We start from the raw sequence: 21,547 nt of genomic DNA, 5'->3' as shown, positions 1-21,547 counted from the left end.
AGATGTCAATAGGTGCTCTAGAAACAACTTAAGAGCATTCAGTTACACTGATATGATATGCCTTTGCATCAAGTTTCCTTAGCTGATCCAAAAAAAACCTACATACTTCCCTTCTAAGCAGAAGCTTTGAATGCTTTCCTAAAGAAATCTAGGGACATGGGAGTTGTTTTGTTTGACTGGTAAGAACAAAACAGTAAAAACTGAAAACTATTTCTGTCAATCACTGTGCAGCATTATTTTCTTCAGATTAAAGCCTGCTACTACGGAAGAGTAGGAGTTGTACAGTTCAAAGTCTGGAAATTAGCACAGAGAGCAACAAGCCGTAAAAATCCTGTTGATTTTCCTTTGCCTGTCCTACGAGAGAAGTAGAAAGTACAGGAATGGAAGGGACCCTTCTAACAGTTCTGCGTAGGGTTTTATTAAGATATGTATGTAAGTAGATATATTGTGCTCTATCCACACTTATATATACTGTTTATATAATATATTGTATACCTACATTAATACTGGATTATGGATCTATAGATATATATCTAGATACAGAGAGATATCTGTAATAAATTTTCCAGGGTAGCTTGACATCTTAAAGTGGTTCTATCCCATGTCCTATTTCTTCAGGCAGCAAAACATCCCAAGAGTTTTCAGGCATTGCTAGAGCTGTGTCCTCCTAAACTTCATACTAAGTTCTGTAATTGCACAATTTCACTGTTTTCTTTTGAGCTCCTCATTAGGTCCTTCATATAGAAACAAATATAAAGCAGCTCTTCTCCAATATAAGGTTTACAATACAGGCTTAGTAACACTAACAATCATTCTGCATTCATTTTATAAGCATTCTCTCAGCCTAAACACTTGAACTGTAAAACCAAAGTGAAACTGGGAGCTCTTGAACTTCCCCCCCCACCAACCCCCGTAGAAAATCTTATGCTTTCAGTACTCTCCACATCCATCCCCCCCCTTAGATTCTAATTCAAATTATTTCACAGAATCTTGTATTTAAAAGGAAAAACTGTTCTTGTAATAACTGAAAGAAATAATGCTATCAGAATTGTAACCAGTCAGCTTTTTGCCAAACAGCATCTAGTGTCCCATAACAGCTGCTTGGTAACCTAGACACAATAGATTTCTTCCCCAAAAAGAAGTTCTGCAGTTCCAATGCCTAGTACTTACAGCTTTATTTAATAAACATGAATGACAAAACATGATTATCCAAACAATATATTACATCAAGAACAACTTTGAAAGTACCACTCAAAACTTTACTGATTTCACCACTTACCTAATTATTGTGCAGCTTTGTGGAAATTTTTCACTCAATAAAAACTGACATAGATTAATTCTATTTGATTATATAGTAAACATTAAGCCAAACACAAAAAGAATTCTAGTTACTTTTGCTACAGGACAGCACAGGAAAAAAATAAACAAAAAAGTCAGTTTCTGGTTTTCAGGCCAACCGATGAAGCCTGAAACACAAGCTTTTGGTAATGTTAACTCCAGGCCAGGTTTTCTTATTTTTTCCTGCTCCAACAGTTGGTATAACAGTGATTGGCTCTACTCCTCAGGTTCGCTATGTTTAGCTACTTATGTTAACTGTGCTAAAGGTGATCAAATGCAATTTGTGCTCTCTTTAGCTTTCCACAAAATCCACCTTTGCTTTTAACTTCAGGAAGAACATTTCTAGAAAAAAAAACCCACTTCTTACATGATCAACTGCATGTCTGTCTCAACTTTGTATTACCTGTGAATTATTCCTTTGCCATGCAAATACTCCAGGGCTGATACAATTTCAGCAGTATAAAACCTTGTACAGGTCTCATCAAATGAACCAATTTTGCGTATATACTTTAGCAGCTCCCCGTTTTTGGCATAGCTAAGTCCAAAATCTGAATGTAACTTAGTTAAGGTTTATCTCTAAGCCACTCTAAAACAAAAATCTCCACGTCTTATTCCAAAGAGAAGAATACTACTAAAAATACATGAACAACAGGGAAGAAGTTGGTTAATTTGAGACTTAAAAAGCAATGCCAAATAATTTCTTAAATATATTAACAACCCAGGACATGGGTCCAGATTTCTTAGCATAGCAAAAACTACATAAAGGGTTACCTTTGCAGTTTTTCCAGAGTGACCTAAATAATTCATTTAAATGACATACATAACTGCCCTCAAAGCGAGTTATTTACAGTAATAACTGACAGAAGTTAGAAAGTGTCCTATCACCTGGTAAGTACCAGAGCAAGTGTTTACACTACAAAAGAAGCCTTGTGAGCTCATACTTTATGATATATAGGGCTTGCCAGCAGTATTAGCAGCCTCTGGGAAAACCAGAAAACTACTCACAGACCCCAGAAATAGACTGATCTAAACCTTTACGCTTGGCACAGCCAATTCCAAGCAGAAGGTTTAAGAGGAAGTTCACATAATTAGTATTTTCTTCACAAGGTTAAAAAAAAAAAAGAAAAAATATAAAAGCCAACTGCTAAGCAATGAGCTTACAGGATGAAACTGCACTTTGCAATTACTGCTAGAGAGAGCTGGGGAAGCAGTAGTCTAAACAGAGGATCCAGATTATTCTCTAAGTACCTTCATCTTTACAAAAAAAAAAAAAAGTAATAAAGTAATAATAGCTCTAATTATAGAAATTAAACTAGTATGAAACAAAGCTGGCCATCCTACTTTAAATGCAGAAATTATTGTGTTCTATTGCAGATAGACAGATAGATACACACACACATATATATACATCATGAATAAAACACTTCTAAAACTCTTCCCATACATCCTCCCAATTTAGAATTTTTAAATTATTTCAAACTTGGACTGTTACAAGCCACCCTTCAATAGACACTTTGTTTAATTGCTCCCCCATCCCATAAGACACCTACTCTTTTCTTTGAAAGGACCCATTGATTTGATCTGCTTAATTTCTGTTAAAAGCATGACTACAAAAATTGCATCACATACATTAGGATATTCTAAACACCTCAAGTTATTTCCATCATTTCTGTTAGGAAAGGAACTTGCTACTCTTAAGAAAGTGTTACAGCGAGTTTTAATATGCAAAGGATACATAGCTTTTCATCATCCTGAAAGGTGAAGTAGAGTTTCACAAAAAAAGGGTGATCCAGACGAGACATTACATCTCTCTCTCGTGTCACATATGGTACTTTGTTTTCTTTTATGATATGACGTTTTTCTAGAATTTTAACTTAATGAAAAAAGAGAGAGTAAAAATGCAAGAGGTACAAGTAAATGAAGCCCATCTTGTTTTGGAGTTTTTTGGTTACATATAATTAGCATGAAACCACTAACTCTGTTACTTCAACAGGTGTTTTGTAACTGGACTACATTGACAACGTATTTTCAAAAAGTTCACATTAAAGGAGTCAATACTTACTGGCATATTCTCTAGAACTTGCCAATTCGCGAGCCAAGACAACCTGTTGCCAGAGGAAAGAAAACATATTGAAACTGTCCACTAAACACATACACTAATATTGATTTTCCAGTAGGTATTTGAACACAGCAGAATATTTAAGCATATGTTCATATTATGCTGGCATCAGCAAGACTTCTTCAGAAACTCAGTTCAGTAGACCAATGTTTGTTTTGCCAAAAGACACATGTAAGAGTGTAATACTGAATTATTTTTTTCCAGAAGAATTCTGAAGATTGTAGTGTAAGTCAAAGTAAACTGCCAAATTTTCCTAACAAGGGGAACAAAAAGCAAGAAGTACACTGAGGAATATTCATAAAAATAATTGTCACAGTATTTCCCTTAATGCAGATGGCAAAGATTGAAAGATAAACTTTATCTGAGTGAGCAAAAGTAAGAAGTGAGACAGAACTTTCAACTATTTACAATTTGTTAAGAAAAAGATTTAAATATGAGGAACAAAATATTTCCAACTAGTAGAAGTAAGGGATGAAATTTCAGGCAAGCAGGTTTAGATTTTTGAAGAGAAAAGCTTTTTGGAAGAATTAAAGGCTCATTTTCAAGAAAGAACTTTATAGAAGGCAATTTTAGAGACAATCTGAAAAGTTCTCTTGCATGAGAAAGAATAACCTCGTAACAATAGATAAGCAGTTTTTCTATTTTTCTCATTTTAAGTTTATACCATTTCAACAGCTTGCTAAAATCTTAACTTTATACTATTTCTTTTAATCACTGCACCAGGCTTGATTCTAATCCCTTGCAAAATCAGTTATAACAAGAGTACTCCAAAATATTACTACACACAGCTGATGCTAAATGTTGGGTATTTAGGAAATCCAAATAAGGCTTTTTTTCAGATGAAAGAAGTGCATGCAGTTACACTCTTTAGTACCAGAAAATTGACCTCAACTCAGTAGTAATAGGCACCCTTAATTTTCTTTAAAATTTCATCTCCTAAAAACACATTGAAGTTTACAGTATTTGAAAATGAAATTAAAATTTCTATTAAAAATGTTAAAAACCAGTCTGTTAACATCTGCATCTCTACATAAAGGATTTTTGAGATCCTTCTATTTACACACATAACACTAAATTGTGTTGATGTGCAGTTGAATGACAATGTAATTAACTTTTCTAGTATTTGTAGCTAGGTTTCATCAACCATATCTACCATGAAATCTTCTGAAAGGAGGCCAGTTTAAAAGACAGCTATTAAATAAGACCCCACATACACAGAGACCATACTCAGATGGCAGAAGGGATCAGCTGACACAGACGAAAATATATCTTGGCAAATTAAGCTTAAGGCTGACTCTCTTCCAGTCCAATTTCTTACCATTGTATTTCACAGGTATTAACCACAGTAGACATGCACAGGAGAAAAAAAAAAAAAAAAAACAACCAAAAAAACCCCACTCAGAGGCACATGTTAATATTAATACAACATCTCTTATGAGGGACCTGAATCTTATCCACCCCATGGGAAGAAGTAATATCACTAAGGAATGCAAGTTCTATAGAAAGAAATTAGACGTTAGCTGGATAGCTTAAAAAAAAAAAAAAAAGCTGTAAAACTAACAGAAAAACAAAAGCATTCACAGAACATGTAAATGTGAAAGTTGTAAATTCAGACAACAGCAATGCAAGAAAAGTAGTTGAACATCCCAAATTGAAGGGAAGGGAGATAGGCAGAGAACCCTTAGAGGCTACAAAGCAGAAATAACTGCCAACATACCTGGATACATCACGACTAAGCCCCACTCTAAACTTGAACAAATACTTCAAGGCTGCCAGATTAAATCTGCATTTAAGAACTGGTTTTGGTCAGACAATCATACTTCCTTAGAGCTCCTGTTTTTAAGAAAGGCCTCATTTATAGGTGGTGACAAAACAAAGGTGGAATATATATATACCTGCCATATAGAAGGAGGTGAGCTACACAACATGCCTCCTCAATCATGAGAATTACAATTTTTCCACCACATAACAGATATCATTCTGAAAGAAGCTTGAAGCTGTCTACAAAGCAAATAGATGTTCATTAATTTAAAAGAGCAGAACAAAAGTAGAAGGGCCTGTGTTCATGTGTTTGTTTATATCAAGCATGGGCCCAAGAAGTTGCAGCTGCAGAAGAAGATCCCACAAGATTGGAGAGTGCTCTGAAGAAAAACTGTGAAGCCGCATCATGTGTATCTCTGTTGAATTTAAAATGCAGCCCTGGAACCAGGTAAGAGTTTGTGGTAGCTTAACACAAGTCAAAGAAAATGGAACATATTAATTACAACCTTGAACAAAATATTTTTTTAATCTGAAGCTGTCATTGGATATAGGTAATATGAAGACCCCTGCTGCTTGCGATAAACACTTTTCAGTTAACATATTGGTGAGGATCTTAGGGAGTACAGTCAGATCTCTGAGTCTACAACCATGTTTAATATGAACAAATCATATGCTTTTTAACAACATGTTTTGAGAACAACATAAAGATACATGCCCCATAGATTGAATGCTCTGAAGTTGATACTTCGGAGGGCTGTGCTGGAGTCCAGGGAGACAGGTAGCAGAGTGCTGGACAAAAGTTTATTCAGAGTCTGATCTAAGCCCTATGTATTTCTCTACTAAATAGAACATGGCCTTAACTTTCAGAGACCAAAAGCAGAAATGAAAAGTGTATTACCGAAGCAAACCGTCCTAGTATACCCAAACCACATCGACTCTCTTAGAGATTCTTTAGGGAAACCTGCAAGTTATGCAAATTACTCTTGATGGATACTAGAGGCCTGCATCCTAAACACGGCAGTAAGCTGTACTGTAAGAACCAGAAAACCCCAACATTCAGTGACCTACAACCAAAATAATAAGAAAAAGATAAGGAAATATCATTGTCTTACAACTGGGAAACTACCGAACCATCAAATGAAAGTATTAATTGCTTCATGGATTCATTAAGGTAATACTTAAGTAATTTATTTTTGTGCAATGCCATGGATGTGAGAAACAAACCATTTAAGGCCACTGAACACAAACATACTGGCTGTGACTCACTAAGTCCTCAAGGACCAGAGGCTGAGAAAGAATATTGGTGAAGTATCAGTGTTCTTTCTTTCAAAAGCATCTGGCAGTACCTTCTGCCATAGACAGGACATCGCATAGTTTTTACCACAAGCTACTAGACCAGTTCCAATCCTTTATATCAAACTTTTTACATAATCTATTATAGCTATCACACTTAGATCACATTAGAAAGCAATGTTGACTGAATATCCAAGCATCAAGTCATTAGGATACAACAGGACTTTTGATCAATTTAAAAGGGGGTTAAAAAAAACCAACACCACCCATATTTAATTTTAACAGTTAAGCTTAAATCCGCTATGCCCTATTAATTTACTCTTCAAGCTGTTCTCTCCATATTTCAATCTCATCAATCTTACACAACAAATTTTGAAGTTTATCTAAGATATCTGTCACTTCTTATAAAAAGCAAAGTTACCGTTGAAAAAGATCCTTCACCCAGAATTTTCCCAAATTTGAAGTCATCAGGTCGTTTCTTTCGAGGCTGTGGAGGCTGCTGTCCCGTATGTTGCTGCAAGGAGTTTGAATTAGATCTTGATTCAGGTGCCGTTCCCTCCATGTTAGATCCCTGTCGGCTGCCACAAGTGGAAATGACAGATGGAGTGCTGGAATCTGCTTGGTTCCTCACCATTGAAGGGGATGAACAGGAGCATAACACCACGCTTGACTGGATTGGAACAGCATCATACTGAAAAGAGAAATTTAACTATTATTCCCACACCTGACATAATTACCATGCAAAACTTCACTTTATTTCCATACAAGTATCATAAAAAAACTTCTTTGAAAGGGTTATCATTACAAATCTCTTTAGGAGGGAATATAAGAATTTATTTTGGAAATGGCAGCTTCAGTATGATAAGTAACTATTTAGGTCATGCTGTCATATAGCCATAGGTCAGAGGTCTGAACACTTTAATTCAAGAATGCTTTTTTTTAAGCTCAAAAAAAAAAATGCTCCTAACACCAAGTCATCAAATTTCCCAGTATCTTCTATGAGTAACATCACCTTAAATTTCTAGTCATAAAATGAACACCTGTATTTACCAGTAACATTAGTTCAGAAATCCAAGTTGCAATGAACTCCAAATGAACACATGAAAACTTTAATGGAGACAAAGGACACATTCTTAATTTTTTACTTGGAATTTCACTTTCTCTGGTAGAATTTCTCTTTAGTACACAGTGGGAAAGGACAAGAAGAAAAGAGATAACATAAAAAAGGCAGATCAGCAGGAGGGTATAATAATCAGCAACACCTAAAACTTCTTTTGAAGAATGCTCAGTTCATGACCTTTTAAAACCAAGGAGTGCACTACTTAAATTTTCCATATGGTATGGCCACATAAAGACAACTCAACTGCAAAACAAAAAGAACAGATATAGCCCAGAAAACAGCAAATACAAGAAGACACACTCCTAAAACTGATTAATGTAATATACAAAGCAAATTATCATTTGTTACCCATTTATCAATTTCCCCTAAGTAAGAGCAAGGAACCTTGTCAGTCAAGGACTGCTTCTGATGTTTTACCTGAAACTGGCCAGAAAATACAAATAAATAGGAGAGTTCTGCTAAACTACTGCTAACAAAAAAAAAAAAAAAACCAAAACCAAACCAAACCAAAACAACAACAAAACCAACAAACCAACAACCGAAAGAACTCCAAAAAACCCCAAGGAATAGGAAACTGAGGAAATATTTAAGAAAGTTAACACCATAGCTGAACATTTTCTTAAAATCTCAGTATTCTAACATACACCCAGCAGAATGAAACTATGACTTAATGAAAATCACCTGATCTCAAACCAGACATATTGTACAACCATACAGAGAGTCTGTAACATACATCATGTTACCAAATCAAAAATTACTTCTCACAAAAATGATTTTTTTACCTCATGAATTACAATTTGAAACAGTTTTCTGCATTTTTGTCAGAAACCACCTTAGAAGGGAATTGGACTGGCATTCACTCTTGCACATGGTCTTGAGGAACCTAGCTCCCAAATAAGCAGCAACTCCTCACTTGGTTGCACTCTGTGCAATAGAGAAAAGCTGCCCTTATTTACTGCTAAAATTTATACTATTATGCATAGACACATTAAAATGCATATGCTGTAGGTCACAGTTCCTTTTATTCCATATATATATATATATATATGCGTTAGCTGACACCTTCTGCAGACTAACGATTGTCGACAGCATTTTCATATCCCAGATGAATCACCTCTCCTTCAGACAGCTACTCAAACAGCACTGTGTCTGAAGATACACACTAGCTAGAATTAAAAACAGATTATACCTTTCCTGCAGCAAGCCTGACAGAAGCACGAGTGCTCAGCAACTGAAGTGATGCCAGTATAAAATCCATCCCATTAAATGAAATACAGTAAATAAAACACACATACACACAGACTTATTATTTGGATCTAAATGATGAACTGGCTCCAGTCACAAATGAGGTTTTACGGGTAAATAAACCAGTAGCACTGCGAGGTGGGGGGAATGAGATTCCGCGGCTAGCAAGATCACCTTGAGAAAGCAAATAAGCAAGAAAAAAACCACCACATGATGAAAAAACATCAGAGAGCACTGTGAGAAAGGAGGGGAAAAGGTGCTGGATGCACTGTGTTTCACTACACAGAAGCTGAAACTAAGTCACAGTGAATATCAAGCACAGAAAAATCCTCAGGGAAGAGACAGGAGTAAAGAATTTTGTAGGAAGAGAAGATTATTTTCAGCCAGGATATAACACCAATTAGTCCCCTGACTTTCTCAAAGTAAAGTCAAGATTAGCAACAAGGAGGACAGAGGAACAATAGATTTAAAAGGATCAGTTACCTAAGAAATTACAGAACTATGCAACTAGGTCTGCTAAGCTGCACCTCAATGTTTATAGAAAAAGGTAATTCTTACACTTGCCCTTCCACACTCCACATATTCTCCCTTAGTATTTTGTCCTGTACTATTTACCTTCATAGTTTTATTTTGAAAGGGTCCAAAAAACATGTTTGCAGAAACCATATATGTCTACATACCGGTTTTCAAATATGCCAGAGATAAATACAGGCTGTCTTATCAGATCTAACCCTGTACCATCACTCTTTTGTAAAAATCAGACTTAAGATCCTTCTTCTGCCAGATGCAGACATTTTTTTAGTGAGACAGGAAGTCAGTTACAGAAATTTATAATGTTCTAAACTACATCTGCAATTCTCAGAAGTTTGAGGATGCTCTCCTTCTAGCAATTATCAACATTTCTCAGCTGGCAAGCCAGTGAAAACACAGATCCTCACATAGTAACAACACTTACCTATTGCATGTCATGTATCACCATGGACCATTCTAATAACCACTGATCTAGCAATTCTATCTCTTTAAAAATTAATCTCTAACATTACTTTCCCAAAACCTTAAGGACTCTCCTTTTCATTTACTTTCATATAGAAGTAGTTTCATTCTTAGTGCAACATACCTGAGTTTGAAAACCTTTCAAGGAGGAAAATAACAAATCTGCTGAATGTTTGTGGCATTATAGATCAATAGTCATTTCAAAATCTTCTTCAAGTAGTTTTCACTAAATAACTAGAAACAGTATTCCTTCTATTTAGACACGAACTAAGCACTAACACTGCTCTTTTCCCCACTTGCCTGCAAATAGTAGAAATAAACTTTAAGTAAACTGGAATCAATGCAAAAAGCCCACTATACAGCACCACGTTTTTCCCTTCCTCCCCACCACCTAAAAGGACTCGTACCTTTTCCCTTAGCAATTCAGCATTTTGACGAATGCACTCACTACAATTGTTAATATATGCATCAAACGCATACCACACTTCTCTAAAGCAACTACAACCACAGCAACTGCATCTCCACTGGTTTTTTCACCACCACAAAATCTGCAACACTACTTTGCTGAGACCTTTCTAACAATACTGAGAACAGCAAAAAATACTTCTAGAGACTGAGTTTCTAAAACTTCCAGTATCCTTTACTTCTGTACTAACTGACAGGATGCTGTGCACTGAATATGACTGAGAATATCTTTGTTATTTCTGAATTTCTATTAGCAAGATCTATTACAAAGAAGATTGGTATGAACAGGGTCCTGACCTCTCAGCTGTCTGTTAATACTGAGTCTGACTGCTGACTATTACAGAATCTCAAGCTGCATTAAGACATAGGGCAGACATGATGAAAAAACCTCTTCCATCTAACTACTTAGAAGGCTAATTTATTTTGGAAGTAGACCTTGGTAACAGAAAGTATTTTTTATACAAAGCAACATGACCTTTAAACCTTAATTGGTACTTTATTTTTTATTATAAATAATGCTAATGATACTATAAGCTAGAAGATTGTCACAACCCAATATTCGGCTAATGGCAGTTTAAGTTAAGACAGGTTTGGCCTGAGCTGTTTTGTAAACTGTTTTGACCTTGCCACGTAAGCCAAAAGTTCTGAAACTGAAATTTGTTTTGTATTGCTTACGATTGCATTGACAGCCTGGAGTTTTGATGTGAAAAAATTAAAAGCTAAGCAGTTATATTTAATATATTCTTTTCATAGCACACTGGTGCTTCAGAGGGTTGTTTCCTACTTCTTTCCCTAAATGCCAAACTACCACAAAGATGCACCAACTTCATGTGACACAGACCTCGTATCTGAAAGAGAGCATCAGAAGGGATAAAGGGATAATTAACAGATACTACACACAGCTTTTCCACTGGCCTCCTACCCCCTCATACCCCACTAAAATCCCATTAAAATGTTAGCTTTCTCTATGTTCTCAAATATCTAGCTGCGACAACCTCCAGTTCAAAGGTTACTGTGTAACTACACCCTGGGAGTTCCAGCATATTCCAAAAGAAAGAAGAAAACGATCAGGTCAGACACTTAGATCGACCCAAATACACGTCCTCAAGCTATGCCTCATATTACCTGAATGAGAATGCAGGCAAAAGCATTCAAGAAACGGAAACTTCAAGAAACTTAAGATACAAACCCACTGATTCAGAGAAACAAAATCCAACTGAAGGCCTCATGTTTCAGTGCAGAGAGTACGGTACAGTTTGTACCAATAAATACCAATACCATACAGGAGCTGTTTGCAGGAAGTGTAATGGTTATTGTGTGATCCCTATCAATATTTAACAGCAGTTTTCCTTTCATAAATTCTGTCTGCTGCTGCACCAGAGTGAAGCACCCTGAATGAAGACAACACGGAGCAATAATAGATGGTGTGCTTTCATGAACTGCAGTAAGCATAAATTCTCAGACCTTATATGCTCATGTCTATTTATGCTCTGGATGTCTGTCTAAAAATGGATTGTCAGACTTTCTGCTAAGTGACCAACAGCATCTTTTTTCTATTAACCACTTGTACATGTATCTGTATAGAGAGAAACAATACACTGATTAATCAAACTCCATTGCATTCCTGTTCCTCTTTATATAAGCTTTATATATTCACTTTGAATATGCTTAGAAATTTGTCAGATAAACTCAAGAATTTAACAATACATCTAACTACCAACATTATTACTGCCTTTAAGTAATTAAAATACTTGCCTAAAGGGAAAAAACATTCATTAGAAAAGGTGACTAGATCAGACTGTTTTATGACTGTAACATAAGACTATCAGACTGTCTTTTGACTGTAACATAAAATCAAGTATGAAGTGAATGGGACAAAATTCACAGTAAACCAAGCCTCAGAAGTACTTTGAATGCATCACACAGCTTTAAATTAATTGTTCACCCACCTAACAGGTTAACTTTGACACTAAAATGCATATAGACATATTAAAACATCAAAATAATTGCAAGGTTTTTAAAGATGTACTCTGCTCACACTTTCAGCTTGACAAAGTTCAACATGATTTCTAAGAGCAAAAACTTCTCTCAGAGAAAAAAAAAAAACAAACCAAGAACACTTATTAAAAAGTATACTAAAAGTATACTAACTAAAAAGTTGCAAAAATATTTCCCCGTAACAACAGGACACTCTTTTTCTATAGAGTTCTTGGAAGACAAGAGTAAGCCATTTTCTTCAAGCTGCAGCAAACAAACCCCACTCCATGTATTAGTAATTTGTAGGTATTTAAAAAGCATTAACATCAAACATTCTTGTGTAGTAGTGGTTCTCATTTATGTTGCATAGAGGTGCATCAGCACTCTCTCAGACCTCATCATCAAATGGTATGCAAAAGATTACTGTAGAGAACTTAAAATTTAGCACACAAGCCAACAAACTACCTGTTTAACACCACGTATCTTGAAGAAACTGACCTTTGCAGTCAGCAAACCAGTCTGAAGCCAATTTGTCAAAATCTATACTTTGATCAAGATTCATAAATGGTTACCAACTACTACATTTAAATGAACATATTAAAATCTCATAGTTCAATTATAAAAACTATTTTAACACAAATTCGTTTTTCAAGAGAATCTGAAGTCATACATCTATCTGGGGTGAAATTTTTTGATCTCAGAAGCTGCCACATAAAAATGTTTCTAAGTCCAAAATCAGGTAGGGAATCAAGCTAATGAAAGAATTTATAAGAACCTGCATATCAGCCAGTTATTCTCTAACCTCCTCTACTGTTAGCAAAACACTTAAGTTCCACTCATCTTCAGAGATAGACAATTTAAGGCCTCCTTCCACTGCCCAGTGCTTCAAAACAAATCAGAAACAGGAAACCATTCAAATCTCCAAGAACATAAAGTCAGCCTATGGCCCAAATAGCCATAATGTAAACAAGCCATTGAGAATTCATTTAACATAAACAGATCTAGCCTAGCTCACAAGAAGACAAAAACCATCTGTGATCGAGACAGTCTGGATCCCAGGCCACACCACCATCTACCTCACAAGGCACACTGCTAATCAGGTGCTGCACAGCATAGACGGGGGCTCAGGCTAGCAAACACAAAAGGCTATGCCAGGCTCCTTGCTAGCAGCTATAGAAGGCAAAGAGAACAGCTTGGAGTGAAGAACAGAGAAGCAGACACACCAAGGTGGCAAGATGTAGATGGAGTGTGTGTACAAAGGATTCATGGCACAGTCAAGACCTGTAAATTCCTGCAGGACTAACAAAGAACCAAACACTGAATTTAGTATTTTTTCAGAATGCACTAAGCAAGCTAATCCTTGCAATTTTTCACCATAAGGAATTGCAATATTTGCAAGTGAAGCATTTAGAGCTTGTATTTTAAAGCAGAAATCAATTCTCAAGTTCAGTATGTACTCACACAGCAAACCACTTATTTCCTACAGCAATTTTTGAGTAGAATTCACATGGGATGAAAAATAAGGTTCTAGACCAAATAGCTAGCTTTGTGCATTTTCTCTTCAGTCTTTCCAGATACTTTAGACTGCAGTAAGTTTCCGTAAGCTTACCTGCAAATAAGATGTCAGAAAGGGAAGTGGGAAGGAAGGAAAATCTGCTTCTTCCCCTTTTTTTATTCTTTATTATATATACATTATATATATATATAAAAAATCTAACTTGGTAACTTGCAAAGAAAGTTTTTTTCCATTTGAAATACCAGAAACAATAATTCCTGGGCATCATACATATTCTTTGGAAAGCTCCAATATGAGGAACTTGGAAAAGGATTTATCTTTCAAAAATAGTGTTTTCCAAATTAAGGTCACTCACATATTTTCTGAATGCCATAAAAGTGCTAGTTCTATAGCTTTTCCAGACAAAGATATTTGTATATATAAATACAAGTTTACTGTCAAAAACAGATTATTACTAAAGTATTTCACATATTCATGGACCAAATTTATTACTTTGCCAGTTTACTACATTTTTCAGTCTAAAAAAGCGATTTTGCTCCTGGTTTCATGCCTTCTGTACAAAAAATTCCTCCAAGTACTTCAGTAGTCAGCATCCCTTTCCAAGTTTTTCCAGCAATGCTGCTTTCCAACTGATCTGCTTTTGCAAAGTGCAATGAGCCTGAGCCTGCAAGGTATCTTACAACATCCAGCTACAGTAATCTGCTTGTAGAGTTTCAAGAGCTAAATGAAACAGACTTTACTTCTGGCACTGTAACAGATCAATAACCTGAAGAAAAATTTGTTTTTAAAAAAAGTCTACCCACACAGTGGAATCATTGCTTACTAGAACATCACTAATATACTCAGATGATTCTGTGGATCGTGTAGTTTTCACTAGCTCTAAGAATGTTTAATGTTAGAAATATGAATGCATATAAAACTGCTCCTCTTAAAACTTCTGACTTTTCCACCTTTGAGCACCTTTTCAGCATCCATGTCTTCTACTATTTTTTATTCCTGCAGCCTGCTCTTGTAAGGGATTTACTGAAAACTTAACCTAGTCAAAAGCCTACACATGAGTGATAAAGACTAGTCATGGCTTTATGTTGAAAACCAAGGAGAAGAGAACATTAAATAGATAGGTTTGAAGGGTTTTCCCTATATATGTATCTGGAAGTTGCACACCTACAAATAAATACAAACAGAACTCTTAACATAGGGTAATACAATTCTTAACATAGATACAAAACTTACTTCTTGTAAGCTCTGAAAGCCTAGTTCTTTGAAAAGTGTAGTTCATATTACTTCCACTGGGGGAATAAAAAGAAGCTAGCAATTTCATCCTGCCAGATCCATAACCACACTATATGCTTTATCAGGTCAGAAGCACTGGTAGAATCTAGTAATTGCTAGTGCAGCTAAATATTCCAGTGAAGATGTTGCTGCAAATGAAGACGTTAATTACCATACTTCCAAACTCCTCATTTTGAAAGGAAGGGCACTTCTTGGTTTGAGACCCAATATACTCGCAATAGTATTAACAGCAAATAACTAAGGTCACACTGGCATCTGCAACTAAAGCTGCACTAAAATAGCTTCCTTCTTTGAAGTACAACTCCCTCCTTATGTCACATCTTTAGAAAATAATGGAACATTTTTAGGAATTGTTCCCGTATACAAAAATACAGATATTAACTGTTTTGGAAGAAAATTGCTAAAATATATTAATATTATTAATTAATATTAAAATATCTTGCAAAGCTGTGTTCTAGTCACACCTCCCCTCCCTAATCCCATCATGCATTTACAATTCAATAATCACAGAACTCATTATGTCATTAACTCCATCACGTAAACATTAACAGTAACTTGCTCAGTCTCAGAAACACTGGATTTCCTATATTTTATAGCATCTGAATTACAAAAAGGTTAGTTGAATCAGACCACCTCTATCCGGTACTGCCTGTCAGTATACTCACCTTACCAGGAAAATATTAAATAGAATGGAAAAGAGGGAATTAAAAAGAATTATCCTGACTAAATATCCTGATTTTTACCAAAATGGTTATCAGCTGTGCTCTCAATTTTCCCCCTCTCTGCATGTTTTTCCTACGGGCAAGAACCTAAACTGTATATAGAAAAGGAACAGAAAATGCAAGTATTTTTGAGAAAAAACCCTGAAAAAGATGAGCAACAAGCAAGAGCAGAAACACAAAGTGAAGCATACCCCTCTGTTTAAGAGTCCAAGTAAACAGAAGTCATCTCTGATGCTAAGAAGCAGTTTTATAGAGCTGTATCAATTAGGAAGAAAGCAAAACTAATTCCTTTAATAATCAAAAATCGGCTTATCTCATTCTCCTTGATGCAGCATTTTATGTGCTCTGTAGAGCTATTCACACAGTACCTCTCATCTTCAGTCAATAAATAAGAATCTTTGTAACACCCTGATGAAAAAAATCACGGAGTATGAAGAGGAGAGCGCACTGAAACAGGATGTCAAGAATCAACATGGCTGTGCCATTCTCCACAGAAAACCCTCCTTAGTCAATTCCAGCTGATGAAAAGGTTTTAAGTGCTGCAGATTGAAACTTGGCAACTTGCTACTGACAAAACACAAGAGCCAAAAGCACAGCAGCTTGCACACAAGGATAAGGAAGATATCCATGCCAGATAGTTTTGCCAACATGAGTGAAAGCTGGTGATTATTTTTCTTTTCATAAGGGAATGTCTACACTAACCGAACTGTGTAACTTACAACACAAATGAAGATTTACCATTACCACGTCTGTACACCAGCTACAACTTCATCTTCTAGATATATCAGTGCACACAAAACGAGTTTACGCTGTCAGACTAACGTAAACAACTGCGTTTGAAACGGCGTCCTACTGTGTCCCTCACGATCTTCCTCACGCGTTTGTTCCTACTACAAAAGAAATCGATTACAGAGTGACAGGTAGCTCCTACAGGGCAACAATTCCTGCCCTCCCGGTGGGATACGGCCCGGCATAGCCACGCCAACGCCCCGCACCCGGAACCGAAAACGACGGTCCGCGGAAGGCCGAGGTGCGGCCCCTTCAGCATCGGCCTCACCTCCTCCCGCGAACGGGCCACGCTAGGCGGAGAACGGGGCCTTCCCGCGAGGCCCGCAGCGACCCAGGAGCGGGGGGCGGAAGAACTGCGAGCAGCAGAGCCAAGACCGGTCCTACGGACGGCAGCGCCCGCTCACCCGCCCTGTTCGAGCGGGGGCAGGAGATGGGGCCGCTCGCGAAAGCCCACCGCGATCCCGCCGCCGCCAGAGCGCTGGACACAGGCAGCCACCTCTCACGGGCCGGCCCTGGCGCCCGGGCCTACTTACTCCCCCAGCACCCAGAGGGCTGCGGCCCCGGGCGGACTCACCACGGGGCTGGTGGTGCTGGTCACGGCCCGCCTGGCCCGTGGGCCGCCCCCCGCGCCCGGACTCACCAGGGGGCTGCCGGTGCTGGCCATGGCCCGCCCGGACCGGGGCCGCTCCCCACCCGTTCCGCGCCAGGCGCTCGGCCCAACCTAAGCCAATGGGGCACCCGCGTCCCCCGCCCCTGACGTCACCACAACAATCCCCCCCGTCGCAGGCAGGACTTCCGCACCCTGCGCTCGCTCATTGGCGGTGGCAACTGTTACTCACACTCGGGTTGGGCCAGAGGGGCCCCCGTCAGCCTCAGCGCCCGAGCCGAGGCGAGGATGCGTAGTGGTGGGCTGACGCCCCCAGGAAGTCGCGTAGAAAGGGCGGAAGAGGGCGGGCCCGCAGGGCAGCACTTCTTCCGGACGCTCACAGCCGGGTCCGTGCCACGACGGCGGCGTCAGCGGCGGTCGTCAGCTCCGGGACCGTCCGGAGCGCCGCGCTCTCCGCACAGCTCGGAACTCAGGCGTGTCATAAAAGTAATTCCAGTGGGAGTGTTTGCTCCTGAGAACCTGCCTCGTCTGCGTTACACCCGCGCTCCCTCGCTGGTTCTGACAGGCTGTTTTCCCTGCGGTCCGCAGAGCCCACGGTGCCCGTTAACGGCTGCAGCCCATGTGTGAGCCCGCCGACCACAGACGGGTGGGGTCAGCGGTGCACTGTTACCCTGAAACTAGAGCCTTCTGATTGTTTAGGACATTGTTTCTTTTCCTTTTTGATTGTTTAGAATGCTGTTCATTTTCTTTGTTAATTTTTCTTTTTTCTTATTCTTTTTTTGAAGGAGAAAGGGTAAGATGTCACCCTGAAACCTAAAGCCTTCTGATAATGTTTTCATAGTTCTAGTTACTTTCCCATGAAAGTTCTATAAACATAAGTTGTTTATCACATTCCTTCTAAGAAACGTCTTTTGATGGACGTTTCTGTTATAAATGAGTAGCCAATTTGATTAATTAAAAAAAAATTCTATAATCAAAATACAATCGTAAAACCTTAAGCAAAAATCAGTTCAGCGCTGTGATGGGTGAACAGCAGCGGGTGAGACAGGGAGGAGGCTTTCTGCAGCACTTCTCCACCATGCTTCACATCCCAGGGTGTTTTTTATATGTTTTCAGGCTTTTCGGGAGTCCTTTGGAATACACTTCTTGCAGACAAATATTCATGCTGTTTTGGGCGTATATGTTGTAATTTCGTTGGGTTTCTTGGAAATACACTTCTTGCAGATGAACATTTTGGCCTTGCTGCATATCACTATAATCTCGTCAGGGAAAGTTTCCTGAAAATATGCTAGGATTCTTGTCAGACAAGATTATAACTTTAGCATGAATTTATTCATGCTGTGTATCACATTTCGCATGACCGGTGTGCCTGGGAAAGTGGTAGCTTAATTATCCAATCCCTGGTCATTGTCAAGAATCTATAAATACTGGAGTCAGAGAATAAAGTTTTTCTTTTCCTGTTCTAACCCCGAGAGGTGTTCGTGTCAATCATTTTGTGTCCTTTAGCAACAGTGCACAACACTGCAGCAAACAAATTGAGTTTTTAAGGAATTCCTAGAAGTGTGAGGGATTCAAAGGAATACTCGATGAGGTAGGAAAAGACCATCTAGGATACTGAACATCAGAATCTACAAAATACTGATATTTAGCTTCAAATGGGGGTGGCGTGGAGGGCCAGGGCAACCTCAGTGTTCCAGAGTTGATACACTCTTTTCAGAAAGATTTTTAAAACTGCCAGCCTGTATGACAATTTTCTCATCCTTCTGCAGACAAGTAGGAAAATTGATCATAATCTTGTAGTAATTTGGATGCATGGGTCAGTGGACATATGTGTGTACGGTTTTTTGTTGTAAGCCTACCTTTGCTATTCAGACTGTATCCGTATTTTAGCCCTATCAGAGAAGCGCTGCCGAGTACCAAAAAGCTTTTGTATAACTTAGGGTAGTAGTGCTGTAACTGTGTTTGTAGCTACCGAATGATGCTGAGATGGTTTTCGCATATTTGTATTCAAAAAGATTATCCTGGTGAAAAGGCAGATTCTTTTCCATGTGGCCTGGTAAGAATTTTCTCTCCTCTCTTTACAGTTTTGGGTCTTACTAGGCAGTATCATAATAGTCTACACAGCTGCTTGAGCAGTTGGATTTATGTTTATGTCCTTGGATACTTTTTTAAGGCTCAAGAAGTATCAGGTTTATCACAAAACTAGTAAAATTTGTGGATTGTACACAGCAAGTTTACAGATATTTCAAACATTATATAATCAAGAGTTTTGAACACGAAGGAACCAAAAACATCAGACTTACAATAATATTACATGACTACATAATATTACAGACTTATAATAATATTACATTACTTAATTAAGCTATGTGTGTCAAGACAGTTCTGTGCAGACTCATATCCTGTTCCAGCAGGGCATACTTGGGCACATGTGATACTCTGATTCAGCTTCCCTGAGCTGTGGATCATCTCTAGAGACTGTATGTGTATTCCATCATGTACGAGCTGAGGCAAACCCAAATCAGGCAACAGCATGACTATAGATAATTTGCTAGGTTCTGCTGCTTAATATCAACAAACTGTAACATTTTCCTTTCTAGAAAAGCAAATGATGCCTTTAGAATAGAGGTAACAAAGCACACAGTACCATTTAAAGTCATGAAATATCAGTATATCATATGTAATTATTCGAGGTGACAATGCTATAAAGTCCAATGGCTTCATCTGGCAGAGTTTAGGGTACCAAACCCTAAAATGGAAAACCTGGATAGTAAAAATTGTTATCTCCTGTCCAGTTGAAAACAAACTGAGAAACGAAAATTAATTAGAAAAGGAACTACCACAGCATCTACAAGTTTCTCATCTGTTTTAAGAAAAAGCGAGACTAGAGGCTCTTTATTGTGCAGGAAAGGGAGTGAATAGTAGATAATGTGTAATGGACTGAAGAATAGAGCACGTCTATTCTTCCAGTGAACAATCTAGTTTAACAATTTAGATAATATTCATTTTAACGAGATAATAGCACACAAAAAAATTGAGTTCAAGTCCTTAGCAAGTGTGTTAAATTCTTCAGGGACAGATTAAATTTGCCCTAAAGTAATTTTTGGGAAAATGAAACAAAACATAAACACCAAATAAAACAACAAACAAATAAGCAACCCTAAACAAGAAAAAAAAAAACCCAAGCAAAACATAAATAACTGAAGTAGACTCTTAAAAGTTATTTCTGAGAAGCCATTCATGAAACCTAGAGGATTTCAGAATGATAGTCTCACCTACAAATGTGGGAAAAGTAAGGCCCAAAATAATGCTACAGCAAGTATATAATGCAAGCAATATAACTTCCATCTTTGACAAGAAAGTTTACTTGTTGCTAGCAGGCTAGATAGTATATACTTTGACTTTGCTGAGACATTTAATAAAGTTCAATTTTAAAGGAATACTAAGGAAGCTGATTGACCTAAATGCTAGCACCTAGTCTTGCTAATGAATTAATAAACTTTTTGATAATCTATTTGCGTCTGTTAGCAGTTCCTTGTTAAAGTGGAATGGCATTTCAAGGAGCATTCCAGGTTCAAACTTGGTCTGACTCAATATTTTCATCAGTTTTGGTAATGAAATAGAAAGTATGTATGCAAGATTTGTGATATTATTCTGGGAAAGATTTTAGTCACTTAGGGAGACAAAATTGAGGAGAAAAAATACTTTGGCATATTTGAAATACACCTTAAAAAATATAAAATTACATGAAGTGCAAATATTTGCACTTCAAAAAATAAATCAAATGTATTAATATAAACTCTGAAATAATATGTTACTAGCAATATATTGAAATAGGATGTAAGAATTATAGGGTACCAGAATTTCTAGAATGAATGAATAGTGAGATGTTACTGCAGATGAATACTGTTTTAGCACATTATGACATACAGAATGAGAGAATGGCAGGTAGTACTAATTTCATTCTCCATGTAACAAATGAGGATGTAATTGAATAGTATATCCAAGTACAAGCATGATGTCTTCAGGAAGATGTGAAGCAGGTGGAGAGAATCGGGGAAGTAAATTCTGCCTGTGGTGGAGGACGTGGGAGAAACCGCTCGCGGCGTCCGGGATCCGCCAGCAGGGGGCGGCCACGCACCGAGGGGCATCGTGTAGGGCCGGAGAACGGGGACACTGCTCTGGGGAGCGGGGACACTGCTCTGGGGAGAGGGGACACTGCTCTGGGGAGAGGGGACACTGCTCTAGGGAGCGGGGACACTGCTTTAGGGAGAGGGGACACTGCTCTAGGGAGAGGGGACACTGCTCT

At 37.9% G+C, this 21,547-nt stretch overlaps 1 protein-coding gene across 8 annotated transcripts in view; it reads right to left on the bottom strand.

The window, feature by feature from the left end:
* The window catches only part of PDPK1 (3-phosphoinositide dependent protein kinase 1), a 31,397-nt gene extending 13,834 nt beyond the window's left edge, over positions 1 to 17,563 (bottom strand). For 2 of the 8 annotated variants that reach the window (XR_004499455.1, XM_033517973.1), the window contains exons 1-5: positions 17,206 to 17,381; positions 6,933 to 7,202; positions 3,401 to 3,443; positions 3,074 to 3,211; positions 1,742 to 1,886 (exon numbers count right to left, since the gene is read on the bottom strand). Coding sequence is in view for 7 of the 8 variants with exons in the window: in XM_033517973.1 (XP_033373864.1) it covers positions 1,742 to 1,886; positions 3,074 to 3,211; positions 3,401 to 3,443; positions 6,933 to 7,202; positions 17,206 to 17,295 (686 nt within the window). In the remaining variant the exon portion in view is untranslated. The other 6 variants (XM_015642463.2, XM_033517972.1, XM_015642460.3 and 3 more) reach the window with 6 other exon arrangements.
* Positions 17,564 to 21,547: the final 3,984 nt, after the last annotated feature.

The sequence above is a fragment of the Parus major genome, chromosome 14 (assembly GCF_001522545.3).
Source record: "Parus major isolate Abel chromosome 14, Parus_major1.1, whole genome shotgun sequence".
Lineage (NCBI taxonomy): Eukaryota > Metazoa > Chordata > Aves > Passeriformes > Paridae > Parus > Parus major.
Note: the sequence above shows the minus strand (reverse complement) of the source record. Positions and strands in the feature narration are given on the sequence as shown.